The 24,934-nt window shown below is 34.7% G+C and overlaps 1 protein-coding gene and 1 long non-coding RNA gene across 2 annotated transcripts; one reads left to right on the top strand and one right to left on the bottom strand.

The window, feature by feature from the left end:
• The first annotated feature begins 1,444 nt into the window (after nt 1–1,444).
• Nucleotides 1,445–18,013, top strand: LOC121793492 (glutaredoxin-C4-like). Its single transcript, XM_042191502.1, has 4 exons — nt 1,445–1,743; nt 17,169–17,242; nt 17,490–17,588; nt 17,677–18,013. Exons 1-4 carry the CDS (start codon nt 1,553–1,555, stop codon nt 17,751–17,753), a joined length of 441 nt encoding a protein of 146 aa, XP_042047436.1. The 5' UTR covers nt 1,445–1,552; the 3' UTR covers nt 17,754–18,013.
• On the bottom strand, nt 4,586–8,529 carry LOC121793494. Its single transcript, XR_006049119.1, has 7 exons — nt 8,176–8,529; nt 6,940–8,076; nt 6,479–6,571; nt 5,489–5,854; nt 5,146–5,379; nt 5,009–5,056; nt 4,586–4,819 (listed from the first exon to the last, which is right to left on the bottom strand). It is a non-coding gene; the product is annotated as an uncharacterized LOC121793494 (long non-coding RNA).
• Nucleotides 18,014–24,934: the final 6,921 nt, after the last annotated feature.

Genomic DNA, 24,934 nt, shown 5'->3' with positions numbered 1-24,934 from the left:
CGGATCACATTTGGTCCATTTTGGACGGTTCCGTCAATTTTTTTACCGGGTCACTAATCCGTCACTAACTGGGAAAACTGATCCGTCACTAATCCGTCACTAATACGCGCGAGACCACGGTGTTTTCCTCACTCTCACCTAAAATTACGATCCAATAATCGGCGTTGCGCTAATCGGAGACGAAATTACGCGGCGGATTTTCAATCCGATCGATTCGCGGAAGGAGGAGGTTCGTTTCGGTGTGAGAAATGGCGAAACAGTTGGGGAATTTGGTGGAAGTGATAAGATCGAAGGTCCGATCGCTGAAGAAGTCGTCGAACTCGAAGAAGAAGCCGTACATAAAAATGGACAAGAGCGCGAGTGTGAAGGTGGAGATCCGCAGCCGGCAGGCGAGGAAAATCATCGACCGGACTCTCAAAACCGCCGATCGCCCTGGCAAGAAGCATCTCCCCTGATTCCTCGCACTTTTAATTATATGTATTATGTATAGGATTTTGGATTTTCATAGCAGATGCCTCTCTTTGGTAAACTGAATCAGTAGTCAAAATTGCATAAAAAATTGTTTTATTCTCTTGATTTGAATAATCTGATAAATATTTGCTAATTTTGCTTCGATCCGTTATGTGTTGCAATCTATCATGCAGAACTCATGTTCGGCGGAGTATTTTGAGTGTTTCTGGTTTCCTAATTTGAATTTTACTCTCATCGGGGTAGTGAAAATTTTGGAAACAGTAATTATCTTGAATTTGTGTTATTAATTTACTTTTTGGATAGTGATGATTAATTTTGATTAATTGCGCATTTGAGTGTTATGTGACATCAAATTCTAAATCATTCAAATTAGAATTCACAGTTCAGTGTCCAACTGTCCATTCAATTCAATTAATTAAGTGTTTGGTGACTACTTTTATTTGAAAAATATTACTTATATTATTTTTTTTGGTTGCATAGAACATATTTATAAATATGTTAATAAATTGATTGAACGTTCTACACCAATAATTAAATAAATAGATAAATATTGTATTAATTACATTTATATAAGCAGTTTAACTCTATTTTATTACAAATCCGTCACAAATTCGTCACTAATCCGTCACAAATCTGTAACGGATTAGTGACGGATCCGTGACGGATTTTGTGACGGATCAGTTTCTCCCAGTTAGTGACGGATTAGTGACCCGGTAATTAAAATCGTCAAAAATTTGACGGAACCGTCCAAAATGGACCAAATGTGATCCGATTTCAAATGTGAGGGACCGAATAATTCAAAAGATAATGTTTTGGACCAAAATAAAAAAAAAAAAAAACGTAATATGTTATGGACCATTTTGGGACTTTAGTAAAAAATGAACGAAGATGAAATGAGTTAAGTTTGGGAAAAAAATTGTTAAGTCGATTAAAACAAACCGAATAAATAACTATAGACAAGAAGAGAGAATAAAAAGAAAATGCAAAATCAACGAAAGGGGTAAATTTAAAAATAAGGGCTTTCCAAAGATCCCTGAAATTGAATCGTCCTCCTCTGATTCAACTCCGATTGCAGTGGAAAATGGCGACGCCTTCTGCAACATCAGGAAATGTATCACTTCTGCAATACGTCTCGGTGATTACATTAATGCTTTCCATTTTGACGGCGTCGTACTGCACCAGTGTGGAAGCAAAGCCCAAATCGTCAACTGCTTTTGTCAAGAAGACCATTTCTTCTCATTCCGTAGTCATCTTCTCCAAATCTTACTGCCCGTACTCTCTCATTTTCCTGTATTATGTTGTTTTTACATCAACTCGTTTATACTGTAATTAATTATTTTGAGTTGAACTCCTTTTAAATAATTAGGTTTTCTTATCCTCTAAAAATTTGGTAGAATTGGGTTTCTTTTACTTGATGTCCAGTTTAGGATGAGATGAAGAAAGTTTTGGTGTAAAAGGATTTAAATTTGTAAAATTGACTGTAAATTTGTCATGCTGTTTGGAAAATAGTGATTTAATGTTGTTTATTAGTATGTGAATTGGAATATTAGGACGTGTTCATTACATTCCTTGTGGGTTCTCATTAAATGAAACAAGGGCATAAATGTGTTTCCTGGGCCCACACAATTCACATACTAAATGGACGTTCATTGACTCTTAATTGGGCTTCAGATTTTGACGAATTGCATTTTGCCATTTTTTTAACCTGCCTTTTTTCCGACTGCCAATGACAGGTTTGCCCCTAACACCATTCCATGAAAACTATTTGCCGCGCACATACGAACAATTTAGCGGCAATCGAAAATTGAACATTTTTATGAGGCGTAAATAAAGCTTCCAGTTTCATAACAAACACAGAGCATTACTGAAACAAAAATGCAATCCGGAGCGCTGCGAATGAAAGGGTTCGTGCCACCTACTAAACGGCCAGGGTCTGCGGCAACTGATGGTGGTATCCTCATGGAAGGTGTGTTCAATAGGTTTGACGCAATTGCATATTTTTTTGGTGTTGCTACCATTGTATTTCAGTTAATCAACTTTTGGCCGTTGTGGAATTGGTGTTTATAGGTTCTGTAGGAATGAATTCATCACCAAGGCAGAAGTTTCGGAAGGGAGACCGGACGCGTAGAATGTGGACGCCGCGTGAGGAAGAGATCCTCGCAACGACACTCCTTGAACTCGTTGCTAGGGGGTGGAAATCAGATAATGGTTTTCGTGCGGGATACCTCACTTAGATCGAGGATAGTATTCGTGCAGAATTTCCAGACTCTGATATCCGCGGGAACCCTCACGTGAATTCGAAAATATCTGCGTGGAAGAAAAGTTATAGTTCTTTGCGAAACATTTTGAGCCGGACAGGTATTGGATTCAATAGTGACGGGAAGCACAAGATTGAGTGTGATGATGAGCAATGGGAACAAATCGTTCAGGTAATACCTGATCTTTTCAAAGCACTTAACCCTCATTCACACACTCATATGTTGTTAGTTTTTTGGTGTTGTTTGCGAATGATATAAAGACCTAAAATTTCAGGCTGATAAAGAAACAAAGTTTATGCGCCCAAAGTCTTGGCCGTTGTGGGATACATGGAAGAGTATTTTTGGCAATGATCGTGCCGGAGGCGGTGGGGAGGAGCAACTAGACGGAGCGGCTGCTGGAGCGCGTTCCCAACAGTCTGGGGGCAGTCAATCCAACGACAACTACTACTATCCTTCCTTCGATGATTTTTCCCCGGGTGCAAGCGTTCCCGTAAATGATATTCCTGATGTTAATGACCACGTTTCAGGACAGAGTGAGCAGGGGACATCAGCCAACAAAGCTAGCAGCCTCAAAGGAAAAAATGACTCTGGCGACACTGCAATGATGGAGTTTCTTGCAAATCTACTCTCGGAGACCAATGCAAGGCTGGAGGTCATCTCGTCAAGGATCGGATATGTTTGACCTGGCCAAGGCTAGAGAGGATGTGTTTGAGAAGCTATGTACTGTGGATGGCCTTACTTTAGCGCAACGATATCAGTTATGCAACATCTTGGGTGACAAGCCTCAGCGGCTCCATATATTTACTGGTATGCCGGAAGCTGCTAGACTTGGGTACGTGTTGATGCTTATCGATGAGAATCGCAGGGGGGTCTGAATGATCGTTTTATTGTTGGTATGGCTATTACTTTTGCCCTCTTTTGGTATGTGTAAGCTAGTATCTAAATTGTCAGACCGATCTTTTGTTTTTGGAAGAATAGTTATGTACGTTTGATGTGTATGATGAGCCGCAACGCTGAAATCTTCTTTCGGTTTATTGGTGACAAATTCAGTTAATGAATGCTTTAGTGATGTTGGTTGTAATTAGCCGTCTTTGGTATACTTTGATACATGAATTAGACCTTCTTCTGAATGTCTCATAATAGAGATAAAACAAAGAAGCAATCCCTTATCATAATATATCATATATTTAGATAGGCATCAATGCAGGCCCTAATGGTCTACAAATATGGTGATAATAATACATCCGCAAAAGTCATATAAGGAGATCAGACAACAAAGTCCCAAACTACATTGTATCACATGCAAAATTCACACAGTGTGCGTCACATGAGGACTCTTGTCACCCTGCTTCCGTCGCTCATTTGTGAAGATGAGGCAACCACTACTAAAAAAATGGCTTGTTATCACACTTAAAAATGTCAGCATATATATTTTTTTATTACACTTCATCTATAATCACAGTGGGTGCAAGTGTGATAACGAAAGATGTAATAATAGTTTGAGTGAAAGGATAGAGGGTCTACTATTTCACTTGGAAACGTAATGTAAAATCACTTGTAGTGTCATTCAAGAATGTCATAAGACATAATCTGAGATTACACTATCTTAGTACGTATGAAAATTTTTAAAAATACCACATGTGAATGGTTCTAATTACATTACCCCCCTGATTGTATGTAATTTACAATTTTCACCTACGAATTTCCATAATTTATACATTGGTCCTTCGAATATTAAAAAAATATAATTTCATCCTTTAAATGCTTAAAATTATATATTTTTTAAATATATAAATATTTTTGTTACTTCCATATACAAAATACAAAAATAAACTAAAATTAATAATCCAACAAACTTTTATCAACAAATCATGTAAATAAATTAACTTTCAAATATATAAAAATCCAAAGTATTTCAAAACTCTAAACATGTATTCCAACAATATGAAATGCCAATTCATTTTCTTCTTAAACTCTGTGAGCATACTAGCACAGACTATAAAGCATAATCTATTATAAAGAGCATAACACATTTGTTGTGAGCCTCTTCTTCCTATTCGTCGAAAGAACAAGTTCCTCTGCAACGTGCCCTGCAAAAAATTTAAAAATTTTAAATTACTATCATGAGTTGAAAAGTTACATGTGTTCTATAGAATAAAACCTCAAATAAATCAACTTCCTAGAACAAATTATTTAACGTTGAAAGAAACACTAAACAGAATAAACCAAGATTGATCATGTAATCAATATAATTAGTTAACTAATTAACAATAGATTACCTTGAATCCATATGAATCAAGAAATTGTCACTACTCAATGGGAGTCACCTACATATATAAGATGAAAATATACTTAGAATCAAACTAAAATGCATTTAATAATTATATAGTAGTAATAAATAATTGATAGAGAATACCAAGGAAGATGGCCAAGCAATCATATCACCAACTGTCTGGGAAAGCTCTTGAAAGTTGTCGTAAGGCCTAATCAATTGTTCCTTCGGCTCAATCACAACTTTAACATTAATTTCACACCAATTCAATCCTAACATTTGTCCCCCAACTTTTTTATTTGGATCAATGCTCTGAATAAATCCTTTAGCAACGATTTTCTTCGTGAGAATACTTCTCAAAGAAACATATTTTCCAACCTCCAAGAAACCAAAATAAATAAATAAGCATTTTAAATCTATATATATATATATGACTATGATATATATATTTCAGAAGTCAGAACTGTAAAAAAAATAATAAAGATACCTGATCAGTTTCAGCCGTTGTAGAACGTAGTGAACGAGATTCAGATGCTATCGCATTTGGCCTTGCGTCTGCTTGTGAAGCACAAGGTCTTTGTTGTACTCCAAGCATTGCCTCTAGTCGTGCAATTTTTTCTCTATACTCACTTAGTAAACGATCTGATGTGTTTATAGGAGTTCCATTCCACACATCTGAGGGACACACTCCTTGACCCATCATTCTTACTTGACCAGGTCTGTCCTTCCCTACGACTTTGGCAAATATCAATGCTCATATCCTCATGGTTTGAATGTGTGACTATGTTTGAATCTTCTTGATGTATGTTTCTATTATAAATTCTTCTGCCTAATGTAGTTCTGGTAGTAAAATCTGCATATCATTATAAAATGTATATTCAAATAGATTAAATTATTTCCATGTACAAAAGTAAGTCCACATAGAAACTTAACACAAAAAGAGGGTAGACGCGACAAATGCAAGCTCCTTTGGCAAAAAAAATATGAAAATGAAGAAAAGCATACAACCTATAGATTACCCTATCCATTTGGCGCAAGGCTAATAACCCGAGAAGCATCAACAATAAATACAGTAATAGACACTAAATGCCTATTTTATGTCCTTAACTGATAAATTACAACAGGCAAAGGCAAAATCAGCGGTGGAAAAACAATGCGCAAAATGATTAAGGATATATCTCCTTGCTACATTTCACATTCAAAGTAAAAAAAAAAGATCAAGTTCTGCACTCCATCACTAAACAACCATATAAAACTAGCAAATACATCTCAAACAAGACACCCAAGACATGAATCCATCTCTTTTTCACTAAACACATTCAAGAAATCATCAACATCCAAAACACAAAACCCACATATCTACAAAGAGCAGTGTAATGTGTAAATAACCCCCCACTTGGAAAAGAATATCATACAGCAAAAATCAAATAAAACCAATTGATGAGCATGAGCATGCTCTATCCAATTGTCTTTTTACCTTCAGGATTTGTCAACCTTTGATGTGATATATCTGATTCATCTTGTAAACGAACATTCTTTTTACATTGCCTTCGTCCTTTAGAAGCCATAACTGCATATATTACAATAATAAAATAAGCATAGAAAACTTTTAGGATTGAATGATTAGAATACTGAATGCAATCAGAAACAGCCAATCCGATCAAACAATAACACAAAAACGCCCATGACATGAATCCCTCTCATTTTCACTAGACACAATCAACAAATCATCAAAATCTTAAACACTAAACCCACCTATCCACAAACAGCAATGTAATTCGTAAATTACCCCAATTGGAAAGGAATAACATACCCCAAAAAATTCATATACAAATTGAATGATTCGAAGATTCAATTACACCGCAAAATATAGAGAATTAAAGAGAAGTGTTAAAACAATCTATAGATCTATAGATAGGGCAAGGATGACAAAAATACCTGAACACGCTAGCGTACTCTCTTCTCCTGTGCGAAGTAATCCGAGAGTCCGAGACTGTCACTATTTTTTCCCCAACGAGAAGATGTTGAAATTTGAGAGGGGTAGGGTTTTGGGTTTGTAGGCGGGAGGAATAGAAAATTTTTGGTAATCAACCGCTAATTCCCTAAAAATTGTAGGCGGGAGGAATAAAAATAATGTACTTTTTCACGAAAAGTAAGAATTCAATGACGCTGCGTAGTTTAAAGTTTTTATACATTTTATATATATTTTAAATTACAATGTAACATTAAGATTAAGGTTAGTTCCATATATGACTTGGTTAATTAATGTAACGCTTAAAATTTAAATAAATAAAACACATCATATAAATCAATAATATAATAATAATTTTAAAGTATTAATATAAAAAAATTTATGGAGTATACAATAAAACAAATAATTTCTACTTAATTTGAATTTTCCTTTTTAGAATCATGTTTAAATATTCACTTATGAAAATATATATTCCTTGAGCAATAATAGGAGCAAGTTTCCATTATTCTACGTAACAGAAGTGTGAGTATATGATTGTTCAAATGACATCTAACTCCAGTGTAACGTTAGTGTATGATATAAATGTGATGAAAGATCAATGTATTGTTTGAGTATCTATGCTCACAGTTTTAATAAAGTGTGACTAATTTAATGTAATAATATGTCAAATTTTTAGTAGTGAACCCCTCAATGGGTGAGTAGGAACCACAACAGCTTCCCTTCGGGGAGATATACAACTGACCGGCAGGAGCGAGCATATGCGGTGGGGGTTTTCGATAAGTCCTCCCCTCCTTGGACCTCACTTGTGAAGGCCCATCAGAAGAACATTTGGTGCTGGACTCCATGTCCATAATTGGATGTTCTTCGTCAAACAACTTGCGTCGAACAGGTCCACGAGGAAATGTCACCGGGGAGTTAACTTCTTCGTCAAATGTTCCTGCAACAAACAAAGATGACTCACTTGGAAGCTTCTCCGTGTCGTCGGATAGGACAATCACTTCCGTTGAATGCTCCAATTTCACGTCGTCCATCCCAAATAGACACGCAAGGGCAGGAAAGATGGGCTCTTCGTGATGGTAGTATGCTTTGGCCAATTCATATTTCTACACAACATAGACGGGTAGACGATGCACAACAAGATAAATATTGTTATTTCACATGGAAGGAGAAGACTATTGAACCAAGAGAGCATGACTTCATACCTCCAAGATTTGAACCCACACTTCGTCAGAAGCAATCACAGACTTGGTTGGCTGATCCCATCTCGCGCCCGAGAAGTTGACGACCTTCTTGAATGTTTTGTAGCGTGTATGGAGCACATCAACACGTCCATCCACTTCAGCCGCAGAAAATTTGACTCCGGCGATGCTCCGGATTTCCGAGGCCACACTACGCAATACACTCCATCGGGGGAAGAGCGGGTTGATGCATTGCATTTCACTCTGCTTGCTCACCAAAGTATCGACGAGGATTGTGTCACAATCCGCAGTCCATTTGCCTTGGTAAAGGACGACCGATTGTAGAGAAATATCCATGGCTTGTGATCTTCGAAGAACAAGTTTCGAAAGTTGGGTGGTGCAAATGCCGGTCAAGTTTCACAATTAAATAGAGATATGGGCTCATCACACCCAACCTTAATTACTTCTTGAAGAAAGGCTTGTGAAGTAATTACGATTGACACATATCTACCCCAACCATAATTCATGTTGGCTTAATTGCAATTGGAGGAGTAAATATGAATGACATTTTTCTACCGCCGTACTTAGGGGAGTATAGCTATGTATATCCTATAAAGATTTTTCACAATTGGAGGAATAAATATTATCTAAGTTATTTCAAAATCATAATTTTAAATTATCTAACTTATTTACCTTCAACAAAAATAAATATTTCTTTATTATAAAACATGAGAGCTATTCAAGCACAAATTTAAGCACAACATATGCCATCCAAATGTTAAGAATTTACAGACATATACACTCTGTATCACATCACACACAGCTTCACAAATCCAAAATTTTTTAGAACACAACACAGGATATGGAGTAGATGGAGAACCGACGACTTACTTGTGGAGGCTGGAGTAGAGCTTGCAGATCCTAAATTCGTCTTGGATGGGTAATTTCACGCCTGGTACAGCCGTCGTTCCCTGCGACGAAACACTTAATCAATACAACACATGGAGCCCGTATCTTCGTCTAAGTTAGTGGCCTGTTTATTGCAGAAAAAAATAACCTGAAGCAGCGTTGTCGAGAAGTATGATGATCAATTTTCCTTGATTAAAATGGCAACGGCTCACCAATAAACTCGAATTCGACTCTGAAGCACGAATCGGGGATCTAGCTTCGACGATTTGCGAGAACACCGACCTTAATTCCGCCTCCGTCGATGGCTGCGAACTACCCAGTTATCGCCGCCGTTGTAGAGCGTTGGGGCTTCGGTCTTCCTCACAAATTGAAGAAGTGATTTCAAATTAGGGGTGAAAACCGACCTCAGGGCCACATTCGACTTTTGCCATCCAATTCCTGATGCGGTTTTCGATGACATTTCAATTAGCACCATTTTGTCAATAAATGCTATTGCCTTATTTACGGAATGAACAGTGCGGGCCTTAATAAAATGCAGGGCCATCCTCATTTATATCAAGACTAGTGAACACCCAAATATGACCATAAATGAAGCATAAACTGTCTATCTCTAAAGTAGTGAATGTAAGAATATTTATATTCTTATGTGACCTATGTATCTATTGGTTTAATAAAGATTAAGTTCATAATATTAAAAGTTAAGGATTCTAATATTAAAGACGATACTGTGATGAATCGGTTTCGATTAAAGAATTAGAATTCGGGTGTATTGATAACCCTCCTCTCTTACTTCTAAAATGGGAATTATGATATTATATATCATAATTATACATATAAATATATATGTGAAGGATTCATTATGGAACAATATATATGTATACATACGAAAGGTTTTATAACATATATACATATATATATTAAAGCAATAATTGTGCATATATATTAATAGGTAACGTGAGTATATTGTCAATATACTAGAGTGCCGTAGGTTATGTAAGAAATGAACGAAAAGTGTGACATTATTATATTAAACTATTAGTTTAATTAATAATTGAGGAATTGGCAGTTATTATAACATTAGATAAATAAAGGTAGTTATAATTACACTTAACTGCCAACTTAGGAAGGAATGCATCTTTTCGTTCAATTCTGAAATGCCGTATGATTAAGGAGTTCGGTTAAAATGCATGGTTAAGGTGTATATGCGAATAGACACAATTCTTTATGAAAGGGTGTCTATTACCTATAAATATGTGAGCCTTCATGATGTAAAGATACCGAAAGACATTTTGTACATATAGCATGGGTCGACACTCAATTATACATAAATATATGCTCACGGCATTTATGTGTATATCAAATATACACATTAAAGTTCTGATTCTTTATTCATCAAAAGAATCACTAAATGTTTGAGGTCAAAGAGGGGATAACATCAATTAGAGATTTCAGTCGAAAGACAGAATAAACATCAAATGGTGGATTCAACCTCTACATCAAATGAAGAAAGCATGGATGGAGGTTGGTGATTTTATCTCCACTTTATAGTATAAATGTTATGGTTGAATTAATTCAAATCTAGAATTAGATTTCATTATCGAAATCATTAAAGCATAGAAATATGGCTTATAGTTGGTATCAGAGCCAATCTAGATTTGGTTAATTCACCATTTATGTGATTTCAAAATCGAAATTTGAATGGTCTTGGATTTTTCGATTTTGGTTAATATGCTTCCGCTTGTGTGTTGGGTAATTGTTTTATGAAATGTTAAAACAATATTAGGATATTCTACCCATTAAAGATTTCAATAATTAAATAATATATAACTTGTTTATCACCAAAGTGGTCTTGTTATATTGCATTTATTTATTGAAAATGATAAATGTTAATTAATTGATCATGATTATAGAGATGCTATAAATGACATAAGAGTTTGATTGATCAATTATTTTATTATCTATATACTGGGAGATCACCCAAAGGTGGATCATTGTATATAGTTAATAAATATGAAGTGGATTAATCATTTATTCATGTGTCATTTAGTATGTACACCCAAAGGCAACATGCTTATTTGATATATGTTTAGTTTGATTAATTATTAAAGTATATATTTAGCATCGCTGAAAGTAAATGTGCTTAAGTATTACCCAAAGGTTACTTGAATGCATGTTATTTAAAGTTTTATTACTGTTTATGAATCTGTGTTAAAGAACTCAAGCACGTATAGATAAGCATGTATAAATGTTGCAGCTTTATAAAATTTGTATGCATATGCTAACTCTGTCATTAAATTAATGGGCAAAATTATAGAGAATGGTCTGAACAGATCTAGCTAACGCTGGGTGCAAAGATATTGGACCATGTCATACTAACGGAAGAGGAATCCTCAACCATTATAGATGTCACTCTGTAAATAAAAAATGTGAGACTTGAGAGTGATCAAACAGGTTGACCCTTATGAGAATGACGATGGCAGAAAATTTAAAGTCATCTTTGCCCATGACAGAAAAATGCAAAGGAATTCATTAAGAAAATTAAAGAGTGTTTTCAATCGGTTTAGCTGATAAGTCAATTGTAGGAAGCATAATGCATGAGCTGACTACAAAGAAGTTTTTGACTGGTCTCAGCAAATTATGATCATGTGACAAACATGTTTTACTTGGCAGTAAAGTTAACGACCTTGAGAATGGAGGTTCTTGAGCAATTCTCAGCCCAATTTATCATGAACTCCCTAAATGTTGAATTTAGCCAGTTCCAGGTGAATTATTACACCATTAAAGATAAATGGGACGTTTAAATAATCAAAGGCTATGTTAGTTTAAAAGGAAGGGAGATTAAAGAAGATAAATTATAAAATTGCGAATCTCATGGTTCTTGGAGGTGTTGGCACCAGTAAAGAAAACCAAGTAAGAAAGACAAAAAGGAAGGATTAACCTTTTCTGAAAGGTACGGAAAAGTAAATCCATAAGGAAAAGAAGTATTTTATTTGCAAGTAAATAGAACACTTCTTGAAAGTTTTTTTCCGAAAAGGAAGGCTTGTTCGATAAGAAAATTAAACATAACGGTTTTGTTTACTTTGATTTAAATCATATCGAAAAGCCTAGTGATACTTGGTGGTTAAGTTTTGGTGCTATATTTCATATGTCTCATATTAAACATCGATTCAGTTCAATCCAATTTATAAAAGGAGTTGAACAATATTTGTTCATGGAAAACATGACGAAAGCATTGAATAGAGGCATTGAGACTTACAGATTGATCTTAGACATCGAATGTCATTTAGATCTTAAAGATTATCTCTATGAGCCTGAATATGCTATAACTCTTGTTTTCGTAAGTAGATTGGATAACTTAAGTTTTAATAACAAGATTGGATATGGTGTATCTACATCGTACCGAAATGATTACTATGATGGTAATGGTACATTATTTGATTCACTTAATAGATACAATCTTGATGCAAAGTTTTCTGAATCCTTATTTAATATGCGTTAAATGTTTTTTCGTCAAGTAAAAGTTTGGCGTTCTTGTGGCTAAAGATTAGGTTCTATTTCCAAATAAAGGATTATGAGGTTGGTACAGTATGAAAGTTTTCCTCAAAATTGGAATTTAGCATCCTAAGATATGTGTATAGATTGCATTAAAGGGAAGCAAACTAAACACATTATAAGGAAATCAGCCACGTGAAGCACTCAGCTTATTATGTTAATACATACTATAAATGTGGTCTTTTGATACTCCTTCTTGGTTTGGTAAGAAATACTTCTATCATCTTTATTGACGATTACTCACACTATAGAATAAATGTCTACTGCATGAAAGATCCAAGTCAGTGAATGTCCTAAAGGTATTCGTTGACAAGATGGATGGCAGTTGGATGGAAAAGTTAAAGCTGTGAGATCGGATAAAGTTGTAGAATTTATGTATTTGTAAAGTTACTCGAAGTAGAGGCATTTGTGCATGATATACAATGCCTGATACTCTAAGACGGAAAGGTGGAATCGTACTTTAAGGAAAATGGTTAGATTTATGTTAAGTTGTTGTATTTTACCCTGTTTATTGTGGATTTATGCTTTAAAGACTACTTATATGCTTAATCATGTTCCTAGTAAGACAGTTCCTAAAACTAATTTTGAACTGTGGATGGAAGGGAACTTAGCTTAAGACATATTTTCATATTTGAGGTTGTCGAGCATAAGTAAGGTTATATATGATCCACATGAAAAGATTCTTGGTTCAAGGATTGTCAGTAAATTATTTATTGGCTATCCGAAAAATCGAAGGGGTACACATTTATTATTCTAACCATAGTACGAGAATAGTTTAAACGGGAAATGCTAGGTTCATTGAAAATGTTGAAAACTAGTGGGAGTGGTGAAACCATAAAGGTGGATATTCAAAAGTCCATAACAAGTTTCATCCACATGTTATTGCGCCTAAGGTTGTTGTTCTTATTGTATCATAGTCAATAGCCACAATAGAACAACATGATGATGTGTAAAACCCACTAACCTAAAATGAAGTAAATGAACTTGTCACGATTCAAGAAAAGAATAGTGATCCACAATAAATATTGAGGCGATTAGTAAGGAAAATATATCGTTTCAAATGATTATGGTTTACACTATTAAAAGTGAATGTGACATAAGCCGTGGTAATTCTAACAAGCCATGAATAGTGACAATTCTTTAAGAATTAATTTGGCTAGGTAAGCTCATCATGATCTCGAGCTTAATCAAAATGGATGAGAAAATCACCTTTATGAATGGAGGAAATTATAGAGAAAATAGATACGAACCAACCTGAAGGATTCTTGATTACTTGAAAAGGAAAATTAGTGTGTAAGCTGAGTAAGTCAATATATGGACTAAAACTAAGCTTCCTGGAAATGGTATTTGAAAGTTTAATTATACCATTGCGTCATATGATTTGTAGAGACCATTATTGATCGATGTATCTATGTAAAAAACAGTGGGAGCAAGTTTATAAGTAAGTCTTTTATGTTGATAATATTTTGCTTGTTGCAAGTGACATGGGTATGTTACATGATCTTAACAAATAATATCTCTCTATAAGGATTGCTCCAATTCAGAAGGGAGACAAGTTCGGTAAAATGAAATGTCTTAAAAGTGAATTGGAGCATAAGGATTTTGAAATGAAGATATGAGTGAGACATCTTATGTGATCGAAATAGAAATATTTTAAGTTAGATCACAAGGATTGTTGAATTTGTCTCATAAATGATATATCAATAAAATTTGGAGAGATATAGAATGAAAAATTGCTCTATAAAGAAAACTCAAATTCAGAAAGGAGACAATGTCTTAAAATAGAATTGGAGCGTAAAGAAATGGAAAGAATTCCATATGCATCAGTGGTTGGGAGTTTGAACTATGTTCAAACATGTAGGCGACCGAATATTACATTATTGTTGGTATGTTGGGTCGATATCAAAGTAATCCCGAAAGGATCACTGGAAAGCTGCAATGAAAGTCCTCAGGTACTTGCAAGGCACCAAAGAGAACATGCTTATGAAAAGGGGATCCGATGACATAAAAGTCTTTGGATATTCAGATTCAGACTGTGCCGAATGCGTCAATGGTAGAAAATTGATGTTTGGCTATTTGTTCCTTTAAGTCGTGGGAGCAATATTATGGAAAAGTGGAAAATAGTTTGTCATTGCTATTTCCACTATGAAAGTTGAATTTTGACATGCTTTGAGGTCAAGGTTCGTGAAAAGTTATTGCGAAATTTAATCTTGGGACTTGGGATTGTTAACATTATAGCCAAGCCGCTGAGAATTTATGGAATAATTTCGCAGATATCTTCTTCACAAAGAAAGATAAGTACATGACATATGGAGTTTAAGTACTTGTCTGTAAAGGAAGAAGTACAGAAACATAAAGTGTCCATGGAGCATATTAGGACAAATATAATTAGAGCGGATCCGTTAAATAAATGATTATCACCAAAATGTTTATTGGCCATGAAAAACATATGGGTATTATAGAGAAAGCCTTGCTACGCGAATTATATTGTGCTCATAAGGTGTACGACACTTGGAATTCAATTAAAGTTGTGTTTCTGTTTATTAAATATGTTGTCATTATAGTATGTATACGTTATGGTTTTGGATAACATATGATAAATTGAGAATAAATGTTCATCTCAATGAAAGGACAATGTAAAGTTGGAATTGATTTGTGATACATGGAAGGAATCATGTCGCTTAATGATATGTGACCGCCATGATTCAATGAATTCTAATTTTATCATGGTATTTAAAGGATATTTTGAACTTAATGTAAAAGTGCACATTATGGTAATTAAACCATCAAGACGACACAAAGGTCAAGTGGGAGAATGTAAGAATATTTATATTCTTATGTGACCTATGTATCTATTGGTTTAATAAAGATTAAGTTCATAATATTAAAAGTTAAGGATTCTAATATTAAAGACGATACTGTGATGAATCGGTTTCGATTAAAGAATTAGAATTCGGGTGTATTGATAACCCTCCTCTCTTACTTCTAAAATGGGAATTATGATATTATATATCATAATTATACATATAAATATATATGTGAAGGATTCATTATGGAACAATATATATGTATACATACGAAAGGTTTTATAACATATATACATATATATATTAAAGCAATAATTGTGCATATATATTAATAGGTAACGTGAGTATATTGTCAATATACTAGAGTGCCGTAGGTTATGTAAGAAATGAACGAAAAGTGTGACATTATTATATTAAACTATTAGTTTAATTAATAATTGAGGAATTGGCAGTTATTATAACATTAGATAAATAAAGGTAGTTATAATTACACTTAACTGCCAACTTAGGAAGGAATGCATCTTTTCGTTCAATTCTGAAATGCCGTATGATTAAGGAGTTCGGTTAAAATGCATGGTTAAGGTGTATATGCGAATAGACACAATTCTTTATGAAAGGGTGTCTATTACCTATAAATATGTGAGCCTTCATGATGTAAAGATACCGAAAGACATTTTGTACATATAGCATGGGTCGACACTCAATTATACATAAATATATGCTCACGGCATTTATGTGTATATCAAATATACACATTAAAGTTCTGATTCTTTATTCATCAAAAGAATCACTAAATGTTTGAGGTCAAAGAGGGGATAACATCAATTAGAGATTTCAGTCGAAAGACAGAATAAACATCAAATGGTGGATTCAACCTCTACATCAAATGAAGAAAGCATGGATGGAGGTTGGTGATTTTATCTCCACTTTATAGTATAAATGTTATGGTTGAATTAATTCAAATCTAGAATTAGATTTCATTATCGAAATCATTAAAGCATAGAAATATGGCTTATAGTGAACACGTCCTTAGATTTCTCATTCTGAATCGGCTTTTCTCGACCACTGTTTACTTATGAATACAGTGTAGGGATTTTGGCTGATAGATTAGTGCTCAGATACTAAATGCTACTTACTCTTTTTTCTCATTAGATTTTTGTTTGGTTTTTCTTAAAAGGATTTTTGCTAAGGTACAAAACACAAATTTCTTATCATATTGTCAGTGGAATCGCTAACTGAGATCATATGAAATTAAGAAGTAATATCAATTGTAGGAGGGCAAACTATGTTAATTGGCCCTAGTATCTTGTGGAGTATTATTCAAGATATTTTTTCTAGAGAGATGTGATTTTTCATATGAATTCCCAAACAAACTGAACTGATTTTTTGCTTGATGTTGTGTGTGGTATACAATAAATATCAGGACTGAATTCACTATTTCAGACTATTTCAATAGGATCAGCAGATTTTGTAGGATGTAGTTATCTTCCCGCATGTCTGTGCAATAATCCTTGGTTATTGAAGGTTAGGGATCAGGACCAGAGTGTCAAGTCTCATTGCAATTGCCAAATCCATTCTTCGTATTATAATTCTTCCTATTAAACTATGCAACTGAGCTTATAATGAATTAGAAAATACTTTTCCATATGTCTGGGTTAAACTTGTTCATTTAAGCTGTTGTGACTTTTCTATCAATCTGTAGGAATATTATGTTAATTTTTATTTCTGTTTTTGATCACTGCTATATAGATATTGTAGAAGGGCTAAAGGAGTCTTCAAGGAGCTGAAGCAGGAGCCGTATGTTGTGGAACTTGACGAGAGAGGTTTCTTGTTCACAAGCTTTCCGTTTATCATTTGAGGAGATAGTAACTATTAATAATGAGGCACTAGCAAAGCATAATTTGTTCCACTGGATGTTCCTAATTCCTATCCTTTTTTTTTAACTCTATGCTCTAAAGATATCGACAAAAACATATGCAGATGCTAATCATCTGAAATTAGGACGTCAGCAACTATGAAAGGTCATTATGTGTTTCATTCTTACTCTGTAAATCTACTGATGTTTTGCAGATGACGGTGGAAAAATTCAAGATGCTTTGAGTAAGATTGTGGGGAGGCGAACTGTGCCGCAGGTTTTTATAAACGGGAAGCATCTTGGAGGCTCTGATGGTGAGCTATTTCTCCTTCCTAATTCGATTTCTTCCTCATGAAGCTAGATTAGCTACTTATTTTGTAAGAACATGCGAATTTGTTGCAGATACAATTGAAGCATATGAAAACGGAGAGCTCGCAAAACTTCTAGGCATTGATAGTAAGGGGGAGGACGAACTTTGAGACAGTAATCTATCCATTTGTACTTTTGCCAACCCTATTGAAACCTGAATTATCAGGTAAACATTGAATTTGCGGCGAGTTTACTGCTACTTATCCTACTATTTCCTGCTCTTTTACTTATCCAGCAATTGGTGTAGGAAAAATTTGATGTTGTATTGGTTCCTTCCAAGTAGTGTGAACTAGGGGCTGATCTGATACTAACTGCTATATTTGAACTACAAATTGCACAAGAACTGTTCACTCCGAAAACTTCAAAATCCCACTGGAAATATTGGACTACCATTTTTGCTTCTTCCTAGTTTAAGATTACTCAGTATTTTTTCTCTTAGTCTCTCAATGCCTCCGTACTCACTCTCTCCGTGAGATTAAATATTCGTTAAGATCTAAGAATCCGGGTTCTCGATTATTGGTGATCCAAGCAACTAGGTCATATAGGTCTGGGAAGTTTTGATTGCAAGAATGAATAGATTTGAATTAAAAGAATTTGGAGCGGTGGAAATAGTACTACAGTCACTTTCTATAATTTGATAGTGCTAATTTCCAATAGTGGAAAATAGGGTTTGTAAATTTTGACATGATACAAATACCGACACCGACACCGACGCCCACAAAATTATTGGGTTAGTGTCAAGCTTTTTCGTGTCCGTGTTCTTATCAGGTCAACCCAACGAGACACTATAATTTCAGGTTGAGTATGAGTGTGATTGTTATAACCCCATATATTGATGTTATCATTTTAATTATTTTATTCACTTTTTAAATTTGTAACTTTACTAGAGTTAGTGTTAGGTTTTTGTTTGCACATTTTTCATATGCCTCATCCATTCTATCCCATGTCTTCATCATTGTTTATGCAAGTTAGCGCCGCCTCTATTCCTTGTCATCACCGCTACGACCACCACCATGTTGTCGTCAAGGTGTCATATCTCCTCTGCAAGAAGCATGGATTGTTTTATGTAGTTATAACGACTTATCGTGTGTTTGTTGTGCCATGTTGGGTTTGTGTCATGTGTGACTCATGTCAACACGAATATGATCATATCGATAGCGGATTCGATTCGTGAAAGTTGTGTTGGGGCTTGAATGTATCAGGTTGGGTTCGTCCTTCACTTGCAAGTTTTGTTCGGGTAGATAATGTCGACCCAACCTGATAACGATCCATTCACACGATTTGTCAACCCGAAAAACTACCAATTAATTTATGCTATAGCATAATGTTTGCAAGTAATGATGCGATTATAAAGATAAGATATCAAGCCAGGTATAGTAACGTTGATTGTGGTAGATATAGTAATACGAGTGGTTGTTTGTTTTAGGGGTGTCGAAACGGGTACCCGCGGGTACCCGCACCCGATTTTGGCCGAAAAGTTAGTCCCGATACCCGTCCCGCATTTAGTTAGGTATTACCCGATACCCGAGTCAGGTATCCCGCACCCGACACCGCGGGTACCCGACCCGAAACATTTTCTTTTTGAAATCTTCTTTTTTTAAATAATATTTGTATATTTTAGATGCTTTTTTAAAAATACTACTTGATGTATGTAATAGTCTCACTTGAAACTTTTTATTATTATTTAATTTTGTTGAGAATTGAGATAAAACCATATAATCTTTGAAATATCTGCTTTAAATAATCATATGAGCTGCACAAATACCACATGTAAAATAAATATGTAATCCAAATTCAATTACAATGCCAAAAAATCCAAACTCCAAATTACCATTCAAAAATCTAAATATGAAAACAATTAACAAAGTAAGCAACAATGTCTTACTTTAAACAAAAGTCTAAATATAAAATAAGTAAATAACTTCAACCAAAAATCTAAAGTAATAAAAGTTTCACACGGTTTCACCAATCATTCATCATCTGGAGCGTGCATCACTCGTGCACCATGGACATTGCTCGTTGCCTCGTTGGAGCCATGTCGTCAATCATAACTAAAACTAAACAAATAAACAGAAACAAATAAGAATTCTAATTCTTATAATATGAAAAGGAAATGTAACTTGTGTATAAATAAGAATTATACTTACCATCACGGTATTCCTTTTCTTGTTCTTCTTCATCAACGTCTTCTTCATCTTTCTTGTCCAAATCACAAGTCTTCAACCAATCTCCGGCACAAATCAAAGCCTCCACCATCGTGCAAGACAATGAATTTCTTAAATAATGTAAAATCTTAAAAAAATTACATCATGAAGAGCAAGTATTAAAAAAAAATTTTTTTATAAAATATCAATATATATATCGGGTATTTTCGAGACTATCAGGACGGTCGGGTATCGGGATACCCGATACCTGCAAAACCCAAAATTATTATACCAGACCCCGCCCCGTTTCCCGATTCCGTCGGGTAACAGGTACCCGATACCCGACGGGTAACGGGTCGAGTTCGGGATTACCCGCTACCCGTTTCGACACCCCTAGTTTGTTTCACAAGATAATATTTGCGGTTATGAAACTTTGATGTTTGACACGCAAGATGGTACTCCCTCCGTTCCATTCAAGATGACCACATTCTTGAGTGGCACGGAGTTTTAGGTGGAATAGTTGGTTGTGATAAAGTAGAGTGAAAAAAGTGATTGAATATTTTATTAAGGAGAGAGGAGAGATGGATTTAATTCCAAATATAAAAAATGGACATCTTAAATGAGATAAACTAAGAAGAAAATGTTGGCATTTTGAATAGGACGGAGGGAATACTAAGTAAACATGACTGACAAAACAAAATGATATATTTAACCTCAGTGAAAGCGCCAACACTATCCTCCTCACTTTTGGATAAGCGAGACTCACGTCAAAACTCAAAACCAAAGGCAAAATTGGCGTTAACGATTTCCAAATTGGCAATATGAATATTACTTTAAAAACTCACTATTCGACTATGAAACTCGTTTTTATCAATCGCTTTTCGCTACATCGGCAATATGAATATTACGTTGGACCAAATTGAGACTAGGGGTGGGTCGGTACGGTATACCTTATCGACCGTGCCATACCGCATACCGTACCGGAAAGTACGATATGACAAAATTCAATACCGATACCGTATCGAATTTTCGGTATACCGGAAATTCGGTATGATATTTTTTGATACCGTTACCATACCGTTATTACGGTGTACCGAAAAAAAATCTATTGTGTCCAAAATATTTAAAATAACAATTCAAGTGTTCAACTATTTAAAAAAGCTGAAAATAATAAAACTTCATCACAATCAAATCTTGTTCATAGCATTCAAATTAATAAAACTTCAACATTCAAATCTAAAACAATTTATGAAGTCATGATCAACAATATTATCTTCATTTCTTGCAACCACGTTGTCTTTATTTCTCAAAATTCCACAAAAAATCGTTGAAGATGACCCTGCATTTGATAACCTTTATTAATAGTCGAGCATAATCACAATACACAAACAAGCAAACCAAAAGAAATTTATGGAGTGTAACATCCATATATCAAAACACCTAATTATTGCAACGTAAACTTGCTCCTGCAGTTATAACTCAACGGTTAATTCATATTTTCACAGATTTAAAATGCTTTTTAATTTTAAGTCTGATATTTAAATGTCAAGACAATTTATTAAAATGTCAACACAAATATGTGTTGAAATTTTAATGTGATCGTATTGACATTTTTAAGAAAAGGTAGCATTTAAACGCACTATTGTGGCTATGTGGGGTTAATGTGATTGAAAAAGTATAATCCAAAGTAAGAGGATGTCAAATATTCTTTTGTTTATTATTTCACAACTTTTATTTCGCATAATGAAATAAATATGAAGAAATTAAAATGACCCGTGCATCACACTGGAGTGACACTAGTTAGTAATTTAAATTGGACATTTATTTCTCTTTAAGAATTAAGAATGACTAATCAGTATCCTATTTATTCATCCTTCAATTTAAGTAGTATATAAAATAAGATAGCATACAATGAATTAAACACTAATTAAACGATTTAATTCATTTTCAGCTGCACATATTTTTAATTGACATTTTATGAAGTGGGACGAAGAATAAAACAAAAATTTTAATTACTTTGTATATTTGGAATATGACATTACACAAAGAATCATATACTAAATGGTGTGAGTTAATACAAATTCTTTCAAATGTGCTCTGTTCAAACATATTCTCGATATCGTATTTTCAATCTTCTTTCGGTGTTATGTGCTATTGTATTTATTATATTTAATAGGATGAGTTGATAAAAAAATAATTCAGGTTAATTTTGAATTTGTTTGAATAAATTATCATTTGAATGTTTAATTTTATTGTATTAATTGATGTATTAAATTTTTTTTAATATAATATATATAAATGTAATATATATATTACAACACATTTAATATTAATATATATATATATATATATATATATATAATAATCTATCGGTATAACGGTATACCACGGTATACCGGTATACTGAGGATTTGGTATACCGCGGTATAGAAAAATTGATACCGTTACCGTACCGAAACACTGCGGTACGGTATCATACCGTACCGGAAACTGCGGTATACCGAAAAATCGGTATTTTTGGTATTTTTTCGGTACGGTAAGTCCGGTATTACGGTATTTCGGTATAATTTACCACCCCTAATTGGGACTCACTTGCCTTTCCTATTGAAGAATACGTTTTTGTAAACTACTAGAGTATATGGTAAATAACTAAATATACAGCTATTTTTCTCTGTTTTTTCTTTTATCTCTTTCCTTGGACACAACTTTAGCTTTTGGAATTCTCAAATTTAAGAAAAAAAGCTACCAAATACAACACACAACATTCGTCTTTTTTTTAGTTACTTCAACTTTAAAAGTTTGCAAATTCACCCCTTAATTGAAAATCAACGAAAATCATTAAAAAATTACCGGAGGTTAATTGAAATTTATATATACGAGAAACTGTAAATTTGTCATGTACAATACCAATCCAATTTTGTTTTTAAGCTTTAAAAGTATAATCACTAACATTTTGAAAAGTTTATGGTATAACTTTGAAGTCCCAGGACTTAGAGAATTAGAAAAGAGACGTTTATGCTATAACTTTGAAGTCCCATTGCTGCCTTTTTTGTGTAGCTTAGTATATTCATGTATGTTTTATTTAGATTTTCACCTTTAAAGTTGAATTTATTTATCCATTTAAAAAAAACAAAAGAAGACGCTAAGTTATGTAACTATAGGAAAACAATTAAAAAGTCAAGTAAGAGTAGTAGAAAAACAAAAGCAGACAATATTTTCACCTTTAAATTTGAATTTATTTATCCATTAAAAACACAAAACAAAACAAGATGCTAAGTTACGTAATAGGAAAACAATTAAAAAGGTCAAGTTGTTAAGTTATAAACCCGTCCCACATCGGATGAGTGAGAGAAGTTGGAAGGTGTATATAATTCCTGTCCAACCCCAATTAGTTTGAGGCCTTTTGGGAATGACCCAAAAATAAATCCGTGCGGGCTTGACCCAAAGCGGACAATATCAAACTAATGTTGCAGTCGACGATCCTAACAAGTGGTATCAGAGCCCAGGTAGCTATGGGTTGTGCCTGGATGAGCCCCGGTTAGGGTCAGGCCCTGAAGGACTCGGGTTAGAGTCGGGCCCAGGATGACCTAGGGGCCAGGGCTGGAACGACCCATGTTCGTGTCGACTGCGCTCCCGATGTGGTCTCGGTTTGAGGGGAACTTTGTTAAGTTACAAACCCGTCCCACATCGGATGAGTGAGAGAAGTTGGAAGGTGTATATAATTCCTGTCCAACCCTGCGTTCCCGATGTGGTCTCGGTTTGAGGGGAGGTTTGTTAAGTTACAAACCCGTCCCACATCGGATGAGTGAGGGAAGTTGGAAGGTGTATATAATTCCTGTCCAACCCCAGTTAGTTTGAGGCCTTTTGGGAGTGACCCAAAAACAAATCCGTGCGGGCTTGACCCAAAGCGGACAATATCAAACTAATGTTGCAGTCGACGATCCTAACACAAGTAAGAGTAGTAGAAAAACAAAAGCAGCCTATTAATATGAAGTAGCATGTCTAACCAATACCATATGTGGAAATATAAAAGGCTCACATTGTAGGGATCAGATCATTCGGGATTCACTAATTATCGGGACCTCTTTGCAATTACATCTCTACTGAGATGACTAATCTCAGAAGATACAAGCCGTAATACAAAAAGAGTATACAAGATTTACAGACTACGACTAAGTACAAGTAATACAAAAGAAAAAACCCTAGCTACTATCTGATGCTCTTCTGCATCAGAATTCTAGCTAAGTCACCGTGTTACCTGCACACTAGATACACGTGTCAGTAAACATAAGCAAGATCCTCTCGGATCTAAACAAGTACAAACCACAGAGAGCTAGTTAGAAGATGAGAATATGGCTCAGGTTGCACACACAACTTCACAGGGCCAAAGACCTCCTCTATCTTCACCAACAAGTCACAAGGGAGCACCGTGAGACAAATCAGACCCCAAACCCAGGGATCCACCGATTGCTACTTCGCTCCGACCAACTACCACACGAAAATCACCATCACACCTCAGATACTCCTCCGAAACCACTAGAGGTCACAGGTCTCTCAGATCACAAGAAATCGCCCGAAGTTCTTCACTCAATTGCCACAGATCTAAACTTAACCGTTCAATCTTGCATAGGGAAACAACATATATCTACTAAGCACAGAAACAACATAAGCAATATCAGGCCTAGTACTAACCATCAAGTACATGACAGAACTAAAAGCATTTGTATAGGGAATCTTTTTCATGACAGCAATATCATCATCAGACTTAGGGCAAAGATCTTTACTCAATAAAAAATGCACAGCTAAAGGAACAGAAGCAGATTTAGCAATAACCATATTAAACTTTTGAAGAATCTTATGCACATAAGGCTCTTGGTGAAGCACCAGGATAGACTCCTTTCTATCCTTGAAAATATTGATTTCTAATATTTTTTGAGCATCACCCAAGTCTTTCATGTCAAAGTTCTTACACAAAGTAGTTTGCAAAGATTTGATAGACTTGATACAAGGTCCCATAATAAGCATCTCATCAACATAAAGCAACAAAAACACTACTAAGATTTTTAACATACATGCATGCATCAAAGGTACTCCCAACAAAGCCTAACTTTTGCATACAAGTATTGAACTTGATGTTCCACTGTCTA

This window comes from Salvia splendens, chromosome 3 (assembly GCF_004379255.2).
Source record: "Salvia splendens isolate huo1 chromosome 3, SspV2, whole genome shotgun sequence".
NCBI classification, from domain to species: domain Eukaryota; kingdom Viridiplantae; phylum Streptophyta; class Magnoliopsida; order Lamiales; family Lamiaceae; genus Salvia; species Salvia splendens.
This window is presented reverse-complemented; position numbering and strand designations above follow the sequence as displayed.